Genomic DNA, 16,963 nt, shown 5'->3' on the forward strand with positions numbered 1-16,963 from the left:
ATTAAGGCGAGACTGTCTGAAAGATTTTCTTGCGGAATCCTGATATAAATTACTAGGGATGTGCGAGTACTCGAAATTCGAGTCGAGTCGAGTAGGAGTCATTCGACTCTAGTGTTTCGAGTAGTATTACGAATTTCGAGTCGAGTTGAGTATTTTCGGTGACACGCCTGTCGATGCCACTAAGTTCAGAAAACTGCCGACACTATTACGAAATTCATGCAATAATATCGTTTTTAAATTCGATAAGTTGTTCTTATGTCTTGGCCTGGAAGTTTCAGCTTGTTGTATACATAGCAGACAACCACTATAGTAGTCGACGTGGGCACCGAGAGCGGCCGCCGAATGTCCTCCGACCTGGCTACGTATTCGGAGTGGACCATGACATCGCTCATACTTTTCTTATGTGATATTTTTATACCCTACTCTCTTTACTCAAGCGCCGAGAGAATGCGTAAAAAATTGCTAAGATTTCTGTGAAAAAAATGCAACATTTAGGGTTTAGCGGACAATGCCAGTTTTACCCGGTGTTTGACATCATAAGTGGTGCCACTTTTTCGCATATTTGAGTACTACGTACGTCCGATGTTACTTTTCGTTTATTCTTTTGTTGCGTTTAGTTTCCTTCTTGAAAAAAAAAGATTTGCCAAGGTTAATTAAAGGAAGTGGGAAATTAAGATTTTTTTGGTCTACAAAGCTAAAGCTAAGTTCTATTTGGTTCGCTTAGTCCACTTAAATTCCGTTAAGATTCGAGATCCATAAAAATCGTCATTATAATTTTTAATCAAAATTCCCAAATGTTGCAATTTCGGCAAGAAAGTACTTGTCCAGCCAAAAAAGAGTGTAGCGAAAGAAAATTTTCTGCAGGCAGTAATTCTATAATATGGAGACGTCAAAAACTCTTGCCTGAACATGTAGAACAATTAGTTGTCTGAATGAGAGTTTGGAAGGATCAAATATTACATGATTCATTTACACATATAATAATTATTACAATTGTGCAAATTCATTTACTCTGGGCTATTACTAGCAGTTTGGATACATGTACCTATTAGTTAAATTGTCGGCATAATACTAGAGGTTAATTCATTTCAATAGCTTATAGAACTGTTTAAGACACGTCAATTTTCAATCATCTCCTAATTATGACATAATTACCATCAACGTTCCTCTTTAATTTTTCCTTTTCACATCAGGCTAAGCATTTAGAATTGAAAATTTACAAGGGGATTGGAAATGTTGGAGCACGCATTATTGTTATGCTTGGTCGAGAAATGACCACTCAACTCGACTCGATACTCGCGAGTAGTTTTCAACTCGACTCGAGGTCAAAAAGTACTACTCGCACATCCCTAGAAATTACTTTTAGGATCGAAGATCAAGCTCCATCGTAATAAACATTAATATGTAATTATAACTAACATCCTGTGTCTCCCATACATATGGAAATAATGAGAGGTGAAATGCTTTAGATAACGATCATTAATTGAAAATTTATTTAGCACCGACTATTGCGGAGAAAATATATGTGCATTATGTTTAAATTGCTATAGTAACTTCGGCTTTTGATGCCATTAACAGGCCCCGGTAGAGTGCAAATAGAACTATTTACTCTGCTTTGCTATTTTCTTTCTTGGCAAGGGATAATAGAAATCCATCCGCTACCAAATATGATTATGGCAAAATCGTCATTCGTTCCCACTCTGAATCGTTTATGCTTTCAATTATACTGATGCACTCCGACCCCGAGGCGGTATCCTTTTCAATGCTACCGCCTCATTTCCCCCCTCATGCCGTGGGAATTGGCACTCGTTACAAGTCGAGGGAGAAATGGAAAGAATATGCCCTAGCATGGAAAAAGCGCCTCCCTTTCCCCATCCCTGCTTCCCATAATGGCTTGTCTATCGGCCAATTCAAGGCGACCGCATCAAAGCGAAGGCATAAGCTGCGCGTCGCAAATCCCATCCTCCTTCACATGCCCCTCCCATCTTCGCCCTAATATGCACCCTCGATGGAGGGAGAAGGGGGTCTTCCAGCACGAAGGAGAGTGGGAGGGGTGAGGCATGTATTGGGAAGCACAGAAGTTTTATAACGCAAAGAGAATGGTTTTTTCCGTATTTTCCGATTTTTAGGTGACCTCGAGTTACTTATGTATCATATTTAAGAGTAGACATGAGTGGGGTACAAGTGATTTTTTTCCCAACAGAGTTAGGTAAAGTTAATTGTTAGATTAAATACACAAAAACCTGGTTGCCAAGGGAAACGAGTGAGTCTCAGTTAATCTGTGCTGACATCGAGGGAAAAATCAAATGCGCTACTAAGTACGTAATTGATCTTGTTTGATTTCTATACCTAATTTCTGTACCTAACACTGCGTAGAAAAGAGAAATCACTTGTACCCCTTGTCTTCCAACCCACTCATGTATGGTCGTTGAAGGAAATGGGTGCGTTCCCTATTAAGTGAGGAAATTTAAGGGGTACTCGTTACTTCAAACTTATGCAATATGCATGCTAAAGGACAAAGCTATGCATTTTTACCTACCGCCCCATAACCTCAAGTTCCCTTGTAATTATAATATTCTTAGAAAAGAAAATGAATAGAATAATCAAGCATACGATTCTCGGCCTTACTTCTCATCTCAGAAATTCCTTTCATCATCGGGAAAGACATGGCCTGCGCGGCGACCGCCCTCGTGTACTCTTAACGGCTGTCGTCTTGCTAAAAGTCCGCAGGCGAGATACCCCTCGGAGGAAATTGGCGGGTGAGTGCGACCCGCCGCGAAGGCCGCTACACACGATGAGACGCCGGAACACCGGGACGTTACCTGGTGCGCCCACCAGCCTGGAAATCTTTGGCGCCCCTCCTGTTCCAAAACCAGATTTTACAGTCAGAACACCAACATTAAGCAGTTGAATTGATTTCAATGATGTATACATGTGCTGATGGATACATGCATAATTATGCTCTTTAATGATATATTATTAAATAGCATAATTAAAACCATCTGGAGTAAACAAAAAAATAATTTAAATTAATGTAATTCATTCTGGATCATTCCGGTATTCCTCCCTCTGCATAGTGCTGATGCCCCCAGCACTTGAGCAGAATATTAGGCAAACCCAGACCCTTAAAAAATATGCAAGATTTTTAATATGGTGCCATTATCATTGCATTCGGTTTATATTACGAGGTATCCTTGTGCCCCCCTGTACAGAATCCTGGATACAGCCTTGTTTCCCCCCTAGAAAGAAATATTGGATCCACCCCTGGACTATGGCCCTTGTTATGAATATTAAGTGAGAGGTTTAGCATTCATGGAAGAAACAGGAAGTGATGTAGCTAAGGCTCTCTGATACTAGCCTTCTTCAAAGATGAACAATGTGACATTGCGCTCTTATTGCAACATCTGCGATCCAATTATATATTGTTAAAGTTATGTTCCACGTCAATTCTTAATTGCTCTCTAATGACGAACCATAATATAGGTGAAAAGAGTAGGATTTTCAAGATCTGTTAAAAGTACTTTATGTCAGTGATTTCCAGTAATGAGCTTCTTACCCTTAATGGTATGAGCCTCCTGGCTATGCAGACATATGTTTGTGTGCTCATAAGCTGTGTGCTATCACAAAACCACATGCATGTTCGGCTTCGCAATTCAGAGTTTTTCACCGACCTTGCTTTTTATTGTCAGAACGGCATAGTGTGCTGTTTGCAGAATATTCTGCTCAATATGGCTCCAACTGCTGTTGGATATGAGATAGTTGTAAAAAGAACTAAAAGCATTATATGCTGCATGATTTCAGCAGACATGTCCATATCATATTAACCAATTAACATACTTACATTATCGTGGATACCTTCCTGATTTTAACAGTAAACCAAAGCTTTGTAATAGTATTAAAAATTGAATGACTAAGACTCGGAATCTCATCGCCAAATAGTAGGAAGGATAACCATTAAAGAACACACCGAGCACATTCTAAACAAACTGTTGTTTAGACTGTGCTCTGGGTCCATATTCTGCCCTCATGCACCACCACTTCCAGAGAGGAAACCTCAGTGCCTCGAATCAAAGGAAAAGTAATTATGCGTCTAGGGTTGATCAACATTAGTGAGTGATAAATTTTTTTTAAGCAGGCTAATTGCCTAGGCATAACCGTATATTTAAGGGGCAAGGGGCAAACATAAATTAAGGTAAAAACTGAAGCCAAATTTAAAATATTTCACAGTTTTCTTGTTCAGTACGATTTAAGCAACGCAGACAAGTTATCAGTTTATTGTATTAACCCTTAATTGATGTAAACTATGACGCGGTAGCAAAATTCTACTTTAATCGTTAAACGGAATCAGTGTAAAACTTAAAAGAATGATCAGCAGTACTGTAAATGCCTGGTCAGTTTTAGAAAAAAAACTTATGTTATTAGGACTCAAAATATCGATAAAGGATGAAAGAAAATACTTTAATACACACATATGCTGGATTTCTATCACCAAGAATGAAACTACTATAAGGGCAAAGAAAGAATTCAAAACATTTTTGCCCTAAAAAGACCAGGAAAGACTAAGAAAGAACTATAAATTATATCAAGCTTGAATGTACTCGCTCGTCCGAGAAAAACGGTTTTCCAAACACTGGAAGATATCGTCTACAACCTCAACCAACCTCATCAACCCCCTCCTCAACAAATGTGTACATAAATCAGGTTTCGCGGGTTTTCCAATCACGCCCAAACAGGTGGCGGCAAAAAAAACCGGCTGCGCCGACGCCATCTATCACCAAATGCGTCGACTACTTTTGCGCTCATCGTTCATGTTTTGTTTACATAACGGATCATCCTTTTCAAATTGTGAGCGCTTATTTTTGTGCGAAAATGGGTCCGAGAAAAATCACTAGGAAAACTCTCACACTTGGTTTTAAGAACCGGGAAAGTGCACGGATAAAGAAGATCGCTCGAAGAACTCTGAGTTTAGGAAGCCAGAACGATGGTGGTGATTATTTACATGGATTGTGTGAATTTCAAGCTCGTGCCAGACGCCGGGATTCTCTTCGCTCAATGAAGCAGTTAATGGTTAGTACGGTATTTTCCGCCAGTATTTTAGAGGAAAGTTGGATAAAAGTTATTTCATCTTCGTCATTGCTTCTTTGGTTCTCTACAATTTCTCAATAATAATGATAGCAGTCTCCCGCTTAGAGCAGACGATGGCCTTGAACACCACAGGTTGTGTATTTGGTGGAAATAGATGAGTAAGACTTCTTAGTCGTAAAAAGAAGTTCAATATGTATATTTGGGTTATTTCCATTCTTTGAAAACATTTTTATATTGTTTTTGATTCCAATAGCCTCCATAATTTGATTCAAAATAACAGTTCTGTATCTGTAGTCTTTTCGGATGTTCAATTGACTTATTATATAATATATTATAAATAACATTTAGGGATACAAAATTTGATCACTCCATATTGGTTGAATATCTTTGAAATGTTTTAAAATTTCCAAAATGCAAACTTTTCACGGTGTTTGAATGGTAACCACCAAGAGATGTTTATGTAAGAATGCAATTACCGGTGGAAATATGAAATAGCCATAATTTTGGTAGAATATCCTTGCCTTTACCGATTTAGAAATGGTGAATACATTCGGAAATCTCTTGAGAGCTATTTTACTTGCAGAAAGTCAGCGGTTTGGATGTGGAGATGTCAGGACATATTTGTTTGTCTTCATCCATATGTTCTCTCTCTCTCCAGCTGAAAAGAATGGCTAGTTTTTTTTACTAACACTCTGCTGATTCAAAGTGGTTATTATAGATTTGTGGCTTAAAAAGAGAGCCAAGAAATACACAAGTGAATACTAATTTGGAGGTGTACTGAACAATGTTAACATTATCCATGTTTGATTTAATATGCCTACATCACTTATACTAGTTTAATATGAAATCAGCAAAGGAATCAACCTTTTTGCTGTTTTAAGTATTACTTTAGAAGATTGGATCACCTTCTCAATTTGTTTCTTTGTGGGCCTTTTTCTGTTTAGAGGATGGGTGTTTGTAACCTTGTGGTGGTTGGAGCAACCCGTAATGCTTTGAAAGCAAAGCTCTTGACATTAAAGATGTTGGCAAAAAGTTTGAGTTTGTGAAATAGTTTCCCTGCATACTTTGGCTGTATATTTGGGGAAAGTCACCAAAAGGCAAATCTAAGAGCTATTATTCTAGAGGAGAAATAGAGGGGTAATCAAATAATTACACCTCTAGAATTTCTCTCTATGTTATTACATGATATTATTTTTAAGCAGGTATTTCTATCTTAAATCTTTATGATACAGGTTCAATTGACGGTGCAATAGACCAGTCCTTATCTTTCAGAATTGAGAAAAGTTATGTTTTCCTAGGCTCAAAATGAACCGAAATTCACATGCTAACATTTGGGTACTTTAAAATTACGGGAACCCATGCCCCAAAGGCCCTAAGTACTAAGGACTTTCAGTTGGGTTTTTTGGGACCGAAAAGGGGTTATCCTAATGAAAAAGGTGAAAGTAGAGTTCTTTAGGGCTGAATTTCTGTTTGTTTTGACCTATCTCTAAGTGTTTACGAAATATCATCCGTCGTAATGCGATCCACCCTCTAGGGTGCTACCCCGCATCGAGGCGCCATTGAGGTACGGCCCACACCACTTGCTAGAGACTTCCCCTCCACCCCTTCCCTGCCCTCCTCAAAGTCTTTGCTCTTGCTAGAAGGATCTAGCCTCTGAAGGCGTGCTTACGTTAGAAAGGATTCAATTGACATGAAAAAATTTCCAATCAAGAGCGATCCATTTATTTTCACCTTGTCCATGAATTTAAGTGCATATTAACCAAAATAAAATACATTTTCAGTGTATTTCTAATCTTCCACGGTTAGACATTTTTGACAGTGTTTTTGCGCATATCAGGGGTTGTGCTATGATGAAAATTTATACTTAGTAATAAATTTGAAAGCTCTCTTCATTCTTCATAAAATCTCAAATTAGTTTCATCCCTCTCTCAGCACTATCATTTACCGCATGAAGACCCCAAATAATTTGCTAACAGTTCCTGTAGTCAGGATGATCATCCCATACTTGTGTGGGTATATCAAAGAATGCAATAAACTTGATTGTTTCTGGCTTTACTTTGTGAAAATCCATTCTTAATAATAAAACGTTATTGTACTTTTCCACACGATTTAATTAATACGACCGGTTTCGTCGCAGAGGCGACATCATCAGGTACAGAATCCGTTATAATAACAGTTATTTTGTTCTTGTTTATCTGGTTGCTATTACGTTGGTAGGGGAGGGTTGCGTTGGGGTTGGAGCGTCACTCAGCTTCAGGGGAATCTCCAAGAGCGGGGAATAGTTTACAAAAATATTTTCATTTGCTAAAATTCCATTTTTTATATGCTTCCTTATCTCCAACTCCTCCAAGCAGTCCATCCTTCTTCCCTTTCCCTCAAGGTGGAGAATTTCCGGAACAAAATTGCTCCTGTGGTCACTCTCCCATAGATGTTTCGCAAAATGCGATTTTTCTAACTCCCCGTTTCTCAAATGCCTTCCGTGTTCCTCTGCTCTTACTCGGAACGAACGTCCAGTCTGGCCTATGTAATAGGTCTCACAGTCACTGCACTTGAGTCTGTAAATGCCACTTCTATCATTTAAGTCAATTTTATCTTTTATATTGCATAATAACGCCCTTAAATTAGATGTGGGCACAGAAAATGATATACCATTCATCCATTCATAATGAGCATAAGAAACGCTGGTGCAAACTGAGTTGTTATGGAAATATTTCACAGGCAACCGCAAACCTTTTTCCCAGAGAAGACTTTAAAATAGCATATTATAACACATCTAATTTAAGGGCGTTATTATGCAATATAAAAGATAAAATTGACTTAAATGATAGAAGTGGCATTTACAGACTCAAGTGCAGTGACTGTGAGACCTATTACATAGGCCAGACTGGACGTTCGTTCCGAGTAAGAGCAGAGGAACACGGAAGGCATTTGAGAAACGAGGAGTTAGAAAAATCGCATTTTGCGAAACATCTATGGGAGAGTGACCACAGGAGCAATTTTGTTCCGGAAATTCTCCACCTTGAGGGAAAGGGAAGAAGGATGGACTGCTTGGAGGAGTTGGATATAAGGAAGCATATAAAAAATGGAATTTTAGCAAATGAAAATATTTTTGTAAACTATTCCCCGCTCTTGGAGATTCCCCTGAAGCTGAGTGACGCTCCAACCCCAACGCAACCCTCCCCTACCAACGTAATAGCAACCAGATAAACAAGAACAAAATAACTGTTATTATAACGGATTCTGTACCTGATGATGTCGCCTCTGCGACGAAACCGGTCGTATTAATTAAATCGTGTGGAAAAGTACAATAACGTTTTATTATAAAGAATGCAATGCATATTTCTAATGTATTACATAGTTCTCTCGAATTAGCTGTGGCAAATTTTGATAAACTATCTTAGTCAGGTCTTTTTGTTTTTAGGATGCCTTCTACGGAGGATCACATTTTCCTTTTCATACTTAGAAAGGGATCCGTCAAACAATCACTTTGCTGTTTTTGGTTTTGATTGTGGTCATTTCTTCATTCACTCGCATTCTCACTTCTGGTGTTGAAGTTAGAGTTTTCAATGATCTACAATTTCTTTGGAGCCTAGATTTCAATCCCAAGGCCACTCTGGCCACGACAAGGATAGGCCTCATTCATTACTTTGTTCATAATATCTGAAAAAATCACAGTTGCATTATATTTAACGGAATTTTAGGGAGATACAACACTTTGTTCCCTTTGAAGTTGGTTTATTTGGTGGATTGATACTTTGGAATGTACTTTAGTACTTAATTTTCCAAATTTACCTCTCAGTGGTCATAGCCACTTGTGACTGACCCATTATACAATTCCTCTATTTTCCCGTGGTACTGTATTCACTTGAACACTAGATGAGGTATTTTGAACAAACTGTTACATAGAATTTATTACTATAATATGAGTGGATCCCAGATTCAACAATATTTCTCAGGCATTGAATCTAAAGTACCTAAACATCCTCTAGTGTTAAAGGGAATAGGGGTACAACAAAAATTGCCTTCTTCAGAATTGTTGTTTAACTCCAGTGCATTTGTGCGGAATTTCACTCAAACCAGCAAGAATTGAACAGCATTTAGAAACATCCTCACCATTCTCAGCTTGTCAATGATGCATCTCATCTTGATTCTTTCAGTTTTATGCCTACCCTATGAAATTTATTTTTTCTCTATCCAATGTGGGACCTTGACTATGGTGGATTTAGGTTGCTAATTTAGACCATTTAATTTGTTGCTTCAGGCATTGGTTATGTTCAATTTTAATATGTATGTTTGTAAACATTTTGCCCCCAGGCTCTTTCAAAATTGATACAAAAAATTGCCTAAGATCTGGTCTGACAATGGGTGTGCTCTGGATTTAAGGTGAAAGGTGATTGCCCGGTGAACGCGTTTTCTAATTTAAGCGGTGAGAATGAAAATATCTGAGTGAAATTTTCGCTACTGCATAAAAGTTACTGTATATGTTCTCCCTAGGTTATCCAAATTTACATAAAGTGGAAATTGCAGTTTTAACGCGTGGGAATTAAGTGAAAGCATTGTTTTAAGCGAAAAACAATCACAACGGGAAATCCCCAGCTACGTTAATAGTCGATTGCGAGTTTTAAAATCAAGAAATATGCATACATTAAGTCATAAATTACCGAATAATAATGACTAAAATAGGAACCGTCGTAGGGCGTCGCCTGCGGCGAGGTGAGGGTACTAGAAGGACTGCATCGCTCGGCAAGAGGAGGGGGAGGCAGCGGAAGCACGGCAAGGGGAGGGGTCGGGTAAGGGAAGGAGCGCCCTCCCTCTTTCTTCGAAGCTTTGAGGTGCTTGATGGACTGATGGGGCAGATACCCAGTGATTTCAGTTCCTCTATTTTCTTTTAATTTAATTGGTCATATTCCTTGTCCCAATTTTTTCATTTCCTTACCATTTTTTTAAACTTGAGACATTTTTCATCATCAAACCATCGGCTGTCACGGCTGCAATTGCTACGTTTGCTTTTTTTTATTATCAGAAATTCTGTGCATTTTTCTAATCCTTTAATCTCTCTTTGTTCAACTCTTTCCTATAATTTCTATGTGGCCATGATTTTGTATTTTCAATTTTTTAGGTAATTCTCTCATTTCTGCATGCTACTTATATGCTAGGTTTCATTTCTTTATGGTTATATTTTCCTGTTTTACACTGATTTCACATTGATTACTCTGGAAAATCTTCAAAATTAATAATCTTCGAATTTAGAAATAAATTTCCAGCTCCAGCTTTTGTCGAATGATCTATTGTCTTTTCACAAATGGGCATTTTGACTTAGTTGCAATAAATTCAATTGGTGGTGATCCAACTTTGTGGAAGTTCATTTCAGCCTAATCGCAACGCAAACTTTGTACTTTTTCACGCATTTTAATTTACTTCAATCAATTTCAGTGCCTTAGCATTGTTCTCAAGGGGTAAAGTAATGGATTTTATTCTTCAGGCGTGCACGGTGAGGGAGGGTGATTACATGAGTATAGGAGTGGGACTATTATGTTTTGGAGGTCAAGAGGATGAAGAGACAGTATTTGATTGCCTCATTATAGCCCTTACTCACCTTCCCTCATGGTCCCTACCTATTTATACATCAGCAGAATAAAATCCATTACCTTGAGAATAGTGCTGAGGCACTAAAACTAGTGAGGATCAGCTTAAATGGGTGGAAAAGAACAAATGGAATCAAAAAAACTTCATGATACTATGTAAATTTAATACTGCAAGACTTAGGTTTCGATGTGGAATTATGCCACATCGAATCCTAGGATGTACATTATTAAATTTATTTGGGATTATAAAGATTTTTACATTTCATTTTGTTATGTCTAATCCATGAAGTCAAAACCCGAGATAACGAATTAGAAAAGTGCAAAGTTTGTGTTTTAATTTGGTTGGTTGAAATTTATAAATTTGATAGATAATTATTGTAACTTTCAGTGAGTAAGAATTCTATGTTGCTAAATGAGAGAATCATGTTTTAATTCCTCTTATTCCCACTACAACAGCCCTTAGATTGACTTCATGGAGGAGGGCCTTGGCTCAGCCTATGGAATTTCATGTACTCACTCATTTTGTAATAGATGGTAGAGTGTCCCCTTGCTTGCTTTGAGGCATGTGATTTTTGTGGCATTCTTGTCATTCTTATTTAAGTAATCTTCCGTTGGGGGTAGATTTCGGAATTCAATTGCCATCATATTTCCCTTCCCTCGTAGAATCTAATTTTTCAACTTCATACAAAGTCATACCCAGGATCAAAACTAGGGGAGGGGGGCAAGCCATGGTAATCAACATTTTAAGGAAACTGTAATGGCTCTTTATTAGTTCGCTTATGACTTCTTATAAGGTGGCTCATTAATCTCCTATTCATTGACTCCATTCACTGTATCATTCCTTTTACCTACTCACATACCCGCATTTTGGTACATAGCAGGGTTAAGTTGTTTTGAAATACTCGTGTAGGCAAGTAACCTTTACAATTTATATAAAATTATTCTGAAATTTATACTGTATGTAAATTATTAGTGTTATATAGTAAAGAATCATTCGCTAAATGTCCAATCCATTGCTTTTAAATGATCTTTAATGAGTTGTTGCTTTCATTGCAAGTTGAGTTGACTCAGAAATAACTTACCTGTCCTAATTCTTTTTTCAGTGATAATTATCATAATAGAAAGAAAATAAATCCTTGTTGAACTAGATATCTAATATTTGTCATTACTAATTTGATACCTACACTGCACAAACGCTCAACAATGGTCCACCGAATCAAATCTGCTCATCTAGTACAATTAGGGCTACTAGATGAGCGGATTTGATTTGGTGGGCGATTGTTGAGCATTTGTGCAGTGGAGGTATCGACTTCTTTATTAGAATCTAATTGGAATTCATCTACTTATACTCACTGCTTTGTCACATCATTCTTTCAGTATGGAATGTAAGCCCCTTATTCCCCCTCTCTTTTACATAAGATTCTTTTTACTTTGCGTTGAATCAACAGAGTAAGTATTATTTGCCGTTAGTTGACTTGCTTTGGGATCTTCCAAAAGATTGCAAAATACCATCTGATATCTAATAAAACCTCTGCACTTCTATTACGGAAGACGTATCAAATCACCATCTCTAAAATATTGACTTTAGTACCACGCACTCAGTGATTCAACCCTAAAGTTGGTTTCGATGGGAGAGAACTAAGAGCGAATTGATAAATGTGATGATTTTTAGCCAAATTACTGTGTTGTGCATATTTTTTTAGAATTATAGGTTCTTATAATAGACTTTAGGCTTCAGTTTTCACTTTGTAACATTTAGCTAACATTTATATTAGATTATGTTTATTATAAATTTAGAAAACTGCAGTACATATATTTGTATTCTTAAATGAGTTCATTTTAATACTGATGGCGGATTATATGCTGAAGTATTAAAGTTGCTAGACATCCAATGTGCTTTTAACTTTTACATTTTATTGAAGAAGAGCTTTTTAGGATTAGAACTACATACTTTAATATTTCCTAAGCACCCTAATTAAAAATTGGTATCCTCACATGCATACAGATGTATTTCTCTTGCTTTGGCTCAATTCTCCTCCCCCACTATGGACCGCGGCTATGGTTTCTCCAATCTCAATCCTTAGCATTCTTCTATATTCCATTGAGAAAATTCTACCTGAGCATACTGTATCGTTGAATTTGATGTTTGTATAATGTCTTCCTTTTGGAAACGTTCATGGTTCATAATTTTATAATTTGTTTGTCTCTTTTCCAGGTAAGTGGCCTTGATCCTATCTATCATCACAAAGTGTAAGTCAAATGATAGCAATCGTTTTGAACAGGAGCAATGCCACTTTAATGACTTTTGAAGTATTATAATTTTACCTCTCATTGATTGAAAGGTAATTCTGCTCAAAAAATGTTGGAAAATAATATCCTCATGTTGATTTTAAATACTATTATGCTAAAATGGAAAAGATTTTAGCTACCTGTTATCTGTCTGATTTTCCATCTTTTTGTCATTTATATTCCCACCCCTATCTAATTATTTGCAATGAGGGAATTTGAATATTTTGTCATGCCTTTTACTTGGTAGAAATAAATATTGTAATGGCTAGTGTAATTAGTCTCACTTTTGTTGCTTTATCTGTTCATTGAATTATGCTATGAATTTCCATACGGCTGCATGGATTGCAACTAAAGTTATTAAGTACTTGCATCTCATGATTCCAAAGCTCATAGTGCTACTTCTGGTTGTGCCCGTGTGGACACTCACAATAATAAAAGTTTTGGATCAGCGTATAAGCTGATCCAATGCGCCATGTATGGAAATTGTTGTCTTAATGAACCATTAGGATGAGACAATAAAGGGGTCATCAAATAATTCCACCTCTAACATTTCTCTCTATATTAGTGCATGTTATTATTTTTAAGCAGGTGTATATGTACTTCATAATCTTTATGATAGTTTCAATTCAAGTTGACCTTGCATTGCAAGCACTTTGTTGTTTGTGAATGTTTTGGTTCTGATAGTGGTCATTATATCATTCAATCTCATTCTCGCTACTGGAGTTGAAGTTAGAAAAATAAATAGATAACCCCTCTATTGTCTATATTGACTCTAATGTCTGATCTCTTATTACAACTTTTTTTGAATTTGGAAATATGTAAGAATCCTTTAAATAATCTTTTTCTTAAATTAGTTTCAGTATCTTGAATTTTGGTCTTTTGAAAGTCAAAAGTATGGCTATTGTTTTTCATTTTATTTTCAATAGATGATACCGGCTGGTAAATTCAGTTCTTTAAATATTGTGATGTCTCTCTGGTGTAGCAACTATTATAGTCAAGTCATGTTTATTTAAATATTACATTACTTGTAAGATTTTTTGTGGTTTCTGATTTAATTTTTGAAGAAGCTGGTTTTGAGTGTTATAATTTTTGTGTGCAATTTTGTAATCTATTTTTTAACTACTTTTGTAATTTGTTCAAATAATTTATTTATTTAAATGAGCCCACGTTATATAGGATCTGTAGCATTTGATAAATCTATTTTATTTAGTTAATCTTGATTATTTGGATAGATAGGATTGTTTGTATGAACTACAGAGTGGATGAGTCTCTTTGGGAAGTGGTTATTAATTTAATAATGAGTGATTTTTAATCATCTTCACTTGATCTTATTCACTTCGTTTCCTTTGCCGTTCTGCCTACCCAACTTGTGGGACTTGATGTTGGTGGTCAAGTTGTGTGATCATCTTCTTTGGATTTTTTTGTACACTTCTTTTTTCTCTTATTTGGGCTTTCTCATTACTTACTCCTATAGATGATGACTTTGATCTTCATCATATTTCTGTTACATCATGTTTTGAATGTGTCTCCTTTGACTTCTTTGCTGATATGCCTGACCACCATGGAGAAACATGCTGTACTGAAGTATTTTACCATTCCGTTCCTGCCCTTTCCCTCACTTTGCTTCCCAGAAGACAAATTACTACACATTCTCGACAATTTAATTATTGGTTTGATATTGGCCTACCTACTTTCTCCTGCATACTAGTGACTTTGTTTTCTTTTTAATAAATTTCAACTGATGTAAGGGATTGGCTCTGATGGAATTTCTTCCATTTATGATGCCTTTATTCACCATTTCCTGCTTCTCCCTTGGCCTCTCTCTGCATTTAATTTTAATGTCATAATGAGGCTTGCATATGATCCTATTGTACGTAACTTTTTCTTTGATAATTTCTCTATGAAGATTGTTTACAGTGTTTGATTCTTCCATATATTGTTTATTTCTTTTATCTTTTTCCTCCTTCTCTGACAAACTATTTCTATTCTCATCACTTAGTACATTGTATGAATTGCTCCATATGTTATTGGAAATGGCCACTCACTATCTAGTATGAAGCTTCCTTTTTATTCCTTGTTATTGGCCATTAATTATCTCCCTTTATTGGTTTTTCATCTACATTTATCTAACATTCCTTGGCTTTTTTGTTTATTTTTTTGCTAATTATTAAAGCCCTTTCTTAATTTTTTTCAAATTCCATTGATTTCTTGGTCTGATCCTGTTAGAATTCATTCTGTACTGATTCTTAAAAATGCCAACTGGTGTAGGGAATCCATTGCTTTTCATACATGCAGTGTGTTCTTTGCTGTTTTTTTTTCCAGTTATTGGAATACTTTTGGATGGCATTTCATCATCATCATGGCCACAGTCAGTGAACCCTTGGGTAGCATTCTCGCAGTATGGTTGATGCATTTGAACTTCTCTTGATGCATTTTGCCAACCCCATGTTAAACTTGTCTGCCAGTTGCAGACAAGGAACAAGATTACCATGGTTATAGTAAGAATGGCCACCCATCTGACTGGAATCTGGGCCGAACATGGCTTCGTTGGTCTTTTAGGAATTGGTATGTCAATGTGGCTAAACCCATTCCCTAGTTTTTTTTTTTTGCTCCGGAGAGACAATTTGGGTTGGCAATCATTGGCCGAGGAGTGGGGGAAGGCTGTCCATTATTGGCATTGCTTTTCAAAGTGTATGGTAGGGAGATGTAAGAGAGGTGTGAGATTACTTTGGAAGGTTGAGTAAAAGTGGGGGGAAATGATGTTTAAATCAGTGAGGTTTACGGATGATCAGGCATTGATTAGCCAGTCAGTGAGAGGGCTGCGGGCTCTATTGGATGTGTTAGACAAGCTTACTAGGAGTATCGCATGATGATTAATCACAAGAAGATAAGGTTATGCCATGGAAGAAGGAGGTCTACCATGGTTATGCAGTTTTGTAAAGCATCACAAGCTAGGAATATGAGACTTCAGGCAGTTACAGCATTTCAACTACTTGGGCATCATATTATAAAAAAACAGATGCGGTGGTTAGGACACCAAGAAGAGAATTGCATTAATAAAGGAAGGGTTTTATCAAAAGTAAAGAACTGATGCAATAATCATTAATGATCATTGCATCAGTTCTTTACTATTCATAAAACCCTTCCTATTTCCTTCTGTAAGAGTTTAATGAAAAGGCTTGTGAAGAGTCTGATATGGAGTATAGCACTTTACCATGTGGAAACTGGATGCTTGAGGAGTGGGATGAAGAAAAACACTGTAGACCTTGGAGATGTGGGTGTGGACAAGAATAGAGAAGGTGAAGTAGACAGAGAGGAGATGGAAAGAAATGTAGTGTATGGTTGGTGAGGAGAGGCAGCTTCTAGATGAGATATGGAGGATGCTAAAGGTTTGGATGGAGCAAGAACTGAGAGTAAAGAGAATTTTGAAAACAGTTGAAAGGAGAGAATGATGGGTAAACGAGGAAGAGGAAGAAAAATAATGTTTTTTTTTGTAGTTTAATGGAGTAAGCCTTATTGGGAATTGAAGAAGGAAGTACATTAAAGAAGGTGATATGTACCAGTATATTTCATTTCATAGTTTACCATTTAAACTGCCCACTGAGAAATTTTAAAGAAAACAAAAGGTGGTCTTTTTTAGTAAAAAATTGTTAAATAATTACAAATTTTTATTGGTTAAACTAGTCTTATTTGTTTATTATTCCTTCAAATGACTTGAAAGTTATGTCAGAATGTGCATAAATGCATTTTCTTCAAAATGAAACAATAACCACTACTCTATGGGCCATGGTTCTTTAGTAATAAGCATTTATGTGATTTTTCATGTTTTACTCTGAGGCCTGACTCAGCAATCTTCAAAGGATAATAACTTTACAACGGTCCAAATCTGAGCTGAGATAAAGTGATCATTATTAAACATAAGCATACTGCTTTCACATAACTTTCAGAGAAATCAGTGATGGTTATATTTAAGCATTTTTTAAACGTTATTTATTTCTTCAATT

The 16,963-nt window shown here is 36.6% G+C and overlaps 1 protein-coding gene across 1 annotated transcript in view; it reads left to right on the forward strand.

The window, feature by feature from the left end:
• The first annotated feature begins 4,830 nt into the window (after positions 1 to 4,830).
• Positions 4,831 to 16,963, forward strand: part of LOC124156362 (rhotekin-like) — a 585,015-nt gene continuing 572,882 nt past the window's right edge. Inside the window, exon 1 of the mRNA XM_046530887.1 lies at positions 4,831 to 5,067. Within this exon, the coding sequence (XP_046386843.1) occupies positions 4,870 to 5,067 (198 nt within the window). The 5' untranslated portion in view covers positions 4,831 to 4,869. The remainder of the gene's footprint in view (positions 5,068 to 16,963) is intronic.

This window comes from Ischnura elegans, chromosome 3 (genome assembly GCF_921293095.1).
Source record: "Ischnura elegans chromosome 3, ioIscEleg1.1, whole genome shotgun sequence".
NCBI classification, from domain to species: Eukaryota; Metazoa; Arthropoda; class Insecta; order Odonata; family Coenagrionidae; genus Ischnura; species Ischnura elegans.